The following is a 7,734-nucleotide window of genomic DNA, read 5'->3' on the forward strand; positions in this document are numbered from 1 at the left end:
TGTAACTTGTATTAGAAATCGAGTGTTTATATTGAATAAAATAAAATAAAAGGCACTTCATAGCCTTGAATTTTTTCATCCATTAAAGTTTGTTGTATTTAAAAATAAATTTTTAAATTTTTAATTTAAAATTACCCCTAAGTACCGGTTCCGCACCCTTAGGATCGATAGGGGTATTGGTAGGGTACCAAATAAAATACCCTTAACCTATACCCTTAGAAGTCAAAGATTGCTAAAAAAAAAGTCAAGGTTTACAAATGCGCATTATTGATGCCTGGTTAGATCTGATTGTAGAGCTCTCAATATGGTCTGGGTCGGGTTAGCCCACCCCACGCGGGCTTTAGCTAGTGGCGGACTGGGATGGGCTAGCCCATCATTTTGATGGACCTTATTATGGTCAGTCCACCCCAGCCCTACGTGGGCCACGAGCCCCCACGAATCGGCCCATTATTTTTTAAAATATAATTTTATATTTTTTTCCTAAGTTCTAACCTAAAAAAAAAGATAAATATTTAAAAGTTAAAAAGTATCTTATTGGAAAAAAATTGCAAAACTTAATAACTTTTTATATTGTTCTAATATATCACAATAAACACTAGAAAAGTAGAAGACAAGACTATATTTCATTCATTAAAAGTTAAAACTCAAAACAAACTATTCAAGAGAACGTCGATAACCCTTTTGGGATATCCAACACATTATCTTTATCAAACACATTTGAATTTGCTTGTGACAAGGTTGTCTTAACATCGTCACTTTCATCTACATTTACAATTCAGATGCAATATTAATTAATTAAATATTAAGAATATTTAAATTTTAAAAACTAATAATATTTAAATTCACATAAATAAAAAATATTACATTGAGTTTGGAAAAAGCCGTGTAAACAATTTCGAGTACTAACAAGTGTTTAGACATTTTCATGATGGATACAACTTTTGTACTTTGTAAGAACACGCCCACCAATGCTAAATGATGCTTCTGACGCTACAGTGGTAATAAGATACTAAGTACATCATGCGTCTTCACTAAAAGATCGGGATATTTTCTATAGTGATCCTTCTAATACATGACATCATCAATCTCTTGAAATTTTTCAGGATCAAGCTTTGGTTCCTCTAAGTAAAGATCCAATTCTGGCTTTCCATCACTAGAGGCAGTATACTATTTATATTATATTAAATAAATAATTTTATTAGGCCCACGGGCCAGTCCAGCACAGCCTCAATCAAGCCTCACGGGCCACGGACTTACTCGGGCCGGACTTAAAAACGTCATTTTAAAATGGGCTCCAAAAATTCTAGCCCAACCCAACCCAACTAAATCATGGGTTGGGCCCAACGGGCCAAGCCCCATATTGACGATTCTATCTGATTGTGACAGTACACTACCATGCCACTGTCTAGTGGTATCATCATGGTTGCATGCTCAATCCGGAGGTGGTGGGGCAGTGTATGTGATGGTAATGTCAGGCAGGAAACTTATGTTTGGTATTGTACTATTACAAGTACCTTATTGGGGGAGAAACTTAAAAATTGCCATTTTTACAAGTGGTCATTCAAAAATAGCCACTGTTTCAAAAGTAATTGAAATTTAGCCATTTTTTATATAAAGATAAATCTGAACGAAAACACTGTTCAAAATCCGGAAAACACTCCAGCATAATATACTGGATTTCCAGCATAACTATATTGGAACTCCAGCATATTATATTGCAGTTCCAGCATAAGTATACTGCAACTTCTGCATATTATAATGGAGTTCCAGCATAAGTATACTGGAACTCCAGCATAATATACCGGAGTTCCAGTATAATATACCAGTCCAGTATAATATGCTGGAAATTCATACACAAGTGCTCCAATCTCCAGTATATTATGCTGGAACTTTCCGCGTGTTGGAGTTCCAGCATAATATGCTGGAAGTTCATACACAGGTGTACCGATCTCTAGTATATTATGCTGGACTGGTCCCTGTTGCAGCAAAATAGTGGCTATTTTTCAATGACTTTGCAAACACTGGCTATTATTGAATGACCAGTCTAAAAACTGGCTAGCCTGTGCTATTTTAACCATTATTGGAGTACAATTCAGGCTGCCTTGGACTACATTTGTACTATCTTGTTCAGTAATATACAGGAACTCCATAAGGTTCATCTATTGTAGATACCTACGCAGTTTTCACATCATGGAGACAACACACAAGTTATAGGAAGATCAGCTGCTATATCTACACATGCTTGGAGGAATTCTTGAGAATTGTTGTGGTATGGTGTATTAGTTAGAGATTCACACTTGCCTTGTTCTTTGGAATGCAAAACCTGGCGCCTTGTGAGGGCATTAGAGGTGCTACTATGAGGTCTTTGCACTTGGCTTCTGGACTCACTTACACAATCTTCTTATGGCAATCTACCTTCTCATTCATTGTAATAGCTAGCTTGTTAGTGATTTTTAGAGCTGCTTGTGTAATAGGTAGTTGTAGATGTCTTGTTTTATTTTTGTTTGGATAAATTGTAAACCTTGGACCCATTTTGGAATTATTTTATCTACGTATTAGCCACTAGGCAACCTACCTAGTGGTATATTTGCTAAAAAAAAAACCCCTTAAGAAAAGTACCCTTCAAGAACCTTTCCTTTACCCTTACGCACCCTACCCTTAACCCTTAAGGACCCGGTACCCTCCCCTTAGACAGCCCTAACTAAAAGGCAGAAGGTGCAACTCCTTATCAATGTACTAAAGCGCTCACTTGAGCTTGGGTTCACCCATATTAATTTAAGTATTTGAGTTGAAATTCACTAGTGCTACGCATGATTTAGAGAGAGGAGGATGCGTTCACGCGAACCCACCCCTCCCGTTTGCATCCTCCCCTGTTACGTATGTGATGCAAGTAACATCTACAAAACGACTATCAACGCCTATTAAAAACTATCGTCATATTTCATTGTTCCATGTCAACCCTTCCAAGCCAGTAACAAATATTGTTGGTGGTCAATAAAAGTCTCTTCAAGTACCTTATGCCAGGAAACTCTATTTTGGGGCTAATACACCACCCTCAAAATTTAGACTGTCCAACCTCGTCCTAACTTTGTTTCCCAATACAGGTCTTTTGCCTATTGGTGGTAACCAGCAGTGTAGGCGAAGGCAAATTCTACTGCAAATGGATGAAAAGCAGCAGCCATAGTACGGCGCTAGCTGCTTCACTGCTTGATAATTTTAGTGAAACTAGCAATATAGTCATATATCTCTCTTGTTGCTTTACACAATTAACTTAGAAATATATTAGCATATGGCCTACATTGAAAGATGGGAAACGAATGTAGTCTTTAATTAATATACACATAAGTAGGACTTTTAAGAGTTCCCTCTTGCCCTAGCTACTACACAGAATGGCAGCATCCCCTTTCTTTTCTCTATCCAAGCTACATTATTCTCTTCTTGCTTAGAAGTCTTCTTCAAGAAAGGTGGACAGCAGCAGCCCTTGCACAAACTCACTTCTCCTGGCCTTCTCCTCCTGATCTTTGTCAGATAGTGGAGGTGGCTGAACATTTCTGTTCAACAAGAACAACAAAATCAATAAATTAGGACATTGGTAAATAAAAGTGGACCACAGAAGAAACTCAATGCCACATGTATCTTGATGATGAGCAGCTTTTACAGCCCACAATCCACCCTTAGGCCTCAGATAATGCGTCATTTCTTTTAATATGTTAGGTTTCTTGCCTACATGGCCAAATCTCACCTCAACACCAACCCCCCCCCCCCCAAACCCCACAAAAAAAAGAGGGAAACAATGATTTATATGTCAACAGAAAAGCCTCGCACAATCAAATGACCACGGCTTCATAAACAGTCATCACTAGTCCCTACCTTACCTTTGTCAAGTCTCAACAGGAGTAGTTACCCCTATTGACAAATGAATCTATTAACATACAAATGACATAGATGAGGTATATATTTTGTAACAGCTCATCAATTTCGCATGTTTAACTTGATAATAAGCAAAAACGTAAAAGGCTATCCAGATAAAAAAATAATCAACAACTCAAGCACTAAACAAAAGGTTTAATCCAGTTAGCAGACAGACATGCAATCAATGGAACAAGGTTTAATCAAGTTGCCACTCAAACATGCAATCCAAGAGACATGAATATAAAACCTCCAGGGAACTAGTGTAATACACATAATCATAGGCAGTTGAGAGAGAGAAAAAAAACACGAACAGAAGTAATGACGCATTACCTTTCAGAAGAGTTTTCAAGAGTGCTTTCTTGTTTTGAACTTTGCTTAGTACAAGATAAAGGTTGAACATCAGGAATTTCATTAGCCAAAGGTGTATTGTGAATGAATGAAGATAACAAGGGATCGGGATCTGTAGTAGAGGAAGAAACCAAACGAGAGGACCCCCCAAGGATGGATTGCAGATTTCCTTCCCTTAGCTCCCTTCTTAAAATAGAGAGAGCCGAAGTACCACCCCTTCGAAATCTTCTCCTGCGCTGTACCTGTAATGCAGTCAACGGTAAATACTATGCATATGGTTCCAGCGGTAAAACTAAGACAAACTGACACGCTCAAATACGGTTTAAATCAAAGAATTCTGATATGCTGCACATTTGATACTGAAGCAAACCCCAGAGAGGTTTCAAGTCCAAAACTCATGAAAATCATTAATGAAAGATAACCAAAAAGATACCTTTAAAATATTTCCATGTTGCTGAGTAATATGACCAACCAAATCCATTCCAACCCTTTTTGCACAAACCGGACATATCTGCATATAAAGACATGTTATCCAACGTCACAAGAAAGCTTGACAAAGTGCTAGAGATCACCATGTGCTCTTTAAGAGAACCTCAAAAATTAGGTAGCTCCTTCTCAAATTTTAAGAGAGGTTATTTAGTATTTTACAACAACAACAACATACCCAGTATTATCCCACACCGGGGGTATGGGGAGGGTAGTGTGTACGCAGACATTACCCCTACATTGTGAGGATAGAGAGGTTGTTTCCGCTATTCAGTATTTTATTTTTATGAAAGCCGCTTATCATACATCACTATCCAAATAAGTAACTTCGTTGAGCCCTGAACCACAGACACACAAACACACTATGCGTTCTTTACGGAGTGAGCCCTAGAACACCTTAAGTCGCTGCTCACTTAAGTAAGTGAACTATTTTTTTTTCATTTTTTGGTTATTGTACGTAGGGTAAGGCTGCGTACAATAGACCCTTGTGGTCCGGCCCTTCCCCGGACCCTGCATAGTGGGAGCTTAGTGCACTGGGCTGCCCCTTTTTCCTGGATAGTTGAAGTACACAATTTTGTCAATTCTATAGCCAGCAGATGAGACAACACTTTTTAATTAGCTGACTCTTATAGTTTTGGAAATTTTATTAACATGACATGGAAACCAAATTCAGAACACTAGATTTTAAGTTAAAACTCCATCAAATAACTTAGAGATGACAAGCCATTTCAGTACCCGGAGAACTGAGGAACTAATAAAGAGTAGTAAAGCTACCACAACAACAACAACAACAACCCAGTAAAATTCCACTAATGGAGTCTGGGAAGGGTAGTGTGTATGCAGACCTTACCCCCTTACCCCGCAGGAGTAGAGAGGCAGTTTCTGAAAGACCCTCGGAAACAGATTATTCATAAAAAGAAAACAAAGATAAAAAAATATATTTAAAAAAAGAAGCAGAAATGCAGATGGTTAAACTGTCCAATCATTCAATATTACCCCAAACTGGAAGCTCTTCAGAAAGGAGTCGTAGAAAGCTCATTTGTTATACCTTTTTTCTCAAGAGAAAAAGGTAGTATGTCCAACCCTCGAACAGAAGAAGAGGGAGGTGGGGAAGAAATAAGTCAAGACCCTTTAAACATAACAATACTAGAATGAATAAAAATTAGCTGATCATATTCCAAATAGAGATCACTGCATGAAGAACTCCTTTTTTTTTCCGGTTTGGGGCATTCTCCAGTGACTAGAAGCTTGATCAATTTAAGTGTTACCTTCACAAGTCTGTGAAGATAGATTCTCGTCACCAAGTTTCATGGTTGAGCCATCCAGATGTTATAGCATTCTATCTTTAAAGAGGAGCAAGGGGAGCAGGTGATCAACCAAAACCACTGTGCAACGTAGCACCAGTGTTAATTGCACATAATGCTTCTGATATTTTATCTATATTGCTTAATTTAATATGGTTCATGAATTAAAAATTTCTGTATCTCCATATTTTGCAGGAGAGGGAAAAAAAGAAACTATGTTTTTTCTGACACGGAGATGAGGAAAACAGAAAACGAATTCAATTCATTACTTTGAAATTTGAAGTTCAAAGCTTCAAACAACCAGTGTGATTCACTAATTTGAATTCTGAAGTCCAAGCCTCTAAAGACATATACACAGTTAATGGTAAAGAATTATTTCAAGAAATGAAAGCCTCCATTTTAGATCGCCAATACTTATCTTCACAAACCTATTGGGTTCACCAAGGAAGAATAGAAAGAAAAGAAACCATTTCCCTTTTTTGATAAGACGAATGAAACCAACTCCTGAATAAGGTCAATGTAAAGAATTCTAATGGCAAATTAGAAGGTTCTGTGACAGTCACCCCGGTTTTAAACGCTTACGCAAAACCTACATATGCTAACTCAATGAAAACAAATGGGCAAAGAAGTACTAGTAGTAGAGATATTGTACCCCATTCTTAGCCTCAATAGGATGCTCTTCATCGATATGACAACAGAGGCCAACAATATCAAAATCCTCAGCACAGAAAGGACACAGAAACTCTGGCCTCGATTCCTCTTCACCATCATACTCCTCTCCTATGTTACTATAGATATCTGCAGAACACACCAAAAAAGTTTAAACAAAAAGGTGGAAAAATCATATATTTGTATTCTTCACACCTACTTCATTTTTGCGCAACAATAATCTCTACTTACATTCTAAACAACATCACTAATGAGGAAAAAAAAAGAAATGCAAACGTAAATTCTTCCATGCTTTTCAGGTAGAGAAACCTATTCACTAAACCTCAGCTCATTAAACGAAAAAGCTGGAAAAACAAAAGCTTGTAATCGTTACACCAGGTTGACTTCCGAGCAACGAAAACCTATAAACAACAATTTCTAATTACATTATTTCTACAGAAAATAAGCAAAACCCACATAAGAAAATGTAAATTTCTTCATTTTCTGGTACTCAAGAAAACCCCAGCTCGACAAAAAAAATTGTAATTTTCATATCTGGCTCATTTCCAGGAAAGGAAAACCAATAGCGATAAAAAAACAAATGCAAATGTAAATTTCATCATTTTTGGTGCAAAGAAACATATTCCATTTAACCCCATCTCAGAAAATAAGCAAAAATCATTTGGGGTGGGGGGTTATAAAAGTTGTAATCTATACACCTGCATCATTTATGGGTAAGCTAAAAAGAAGATAAATAGTAACATAATACTGACCTGATCGAGATTGGTAACGCCTTGAAGACGTAAATAGACGAGTCCAAGAATCTGAATCCATTATATTATGTCAGACTTAATAAAATAATTAAATCCTTAGAAATTCCTATAAATTCTTGTACCCCTTTGGCTGAAATTCCTCAAAGACGAAACCTTTTTTTCTTTTTTGGGGTAAGAAAATGGAAGGAACACTTAGATTCAGATAATTTAATCAAGACTTACACCTAGAAGAGGTGAAAAAAGGGAAAAGGGCCCAAAAAATT

The 7,734-nt window shown here is 37.1% G+C and overlaps 1 protein-coding gene across 1 annotated transcript; it reads right to left on the reverse strand.

Annotated features, from left to right (window-relative positions):
* Positions 3,162-7,728, reverse strand: LOC109232361 (protein DEHYDRATION-INDUCED 19 homolog 4-like). The gene is made up of 5 exons (XM_019398101.1): positions 7,472-7,728; positions 6,703-6,848; positions 4,694-4,771; positions 4,243-4,502; positions 3,162-3,551 (listed from the first exon to the last, which is right to left on the reverse strand). Exons 1-5 carry the CDS (start codon positions 7,530-7,532, stop codon positions 3,443-3,445), a joined length of 654 nt encoding a protein of 217 aa, XP_019253646.1. The 5' UTR covers positions 7,533-7,728; the 3' UTR covers positions 3,162-3,442.

This window comes from Nicotiana attenuata, chromosome 9 (genome assembly GCF_001879085.1).
Source record: "Nicotiana attenuata strain UT chromosome 9, NIATTr2, whole genome shotgun sequence".
NCBI classification, from domain to species: domain Eukaryota; kingdom Viridiplantae; phylum Streptophyta; class Magnoliopsida; order Solanales; family Solanaceae; genus Nicotiana; species Nicotiana attenuata.

Bases quoted from the DNA above. Each gene is read 5' to 3' on its own strand.
- LOC109232361 (XM_019398101.1), bottom strand. From the start codon at position 7,532: ATGGATTCAGATTCTTGGACTCGTCTATTTACGTCTTCAAGGCGTTAC. The intron at 4,772-6,702 runs GTACAATATCTC...CTTTATATGCAG, and splicing joins CTATTGAGGCTAAGAATGGG to ATATGTCCGGTTTGTGCAAA. The intron at 3,552-4,242 runs GTAATGCGTCAT...CTTGTTGAACAG, and splicing joins CTTGAAAACTCTTCTGAAAG to AAATGTTCAGCCACCTCCAC.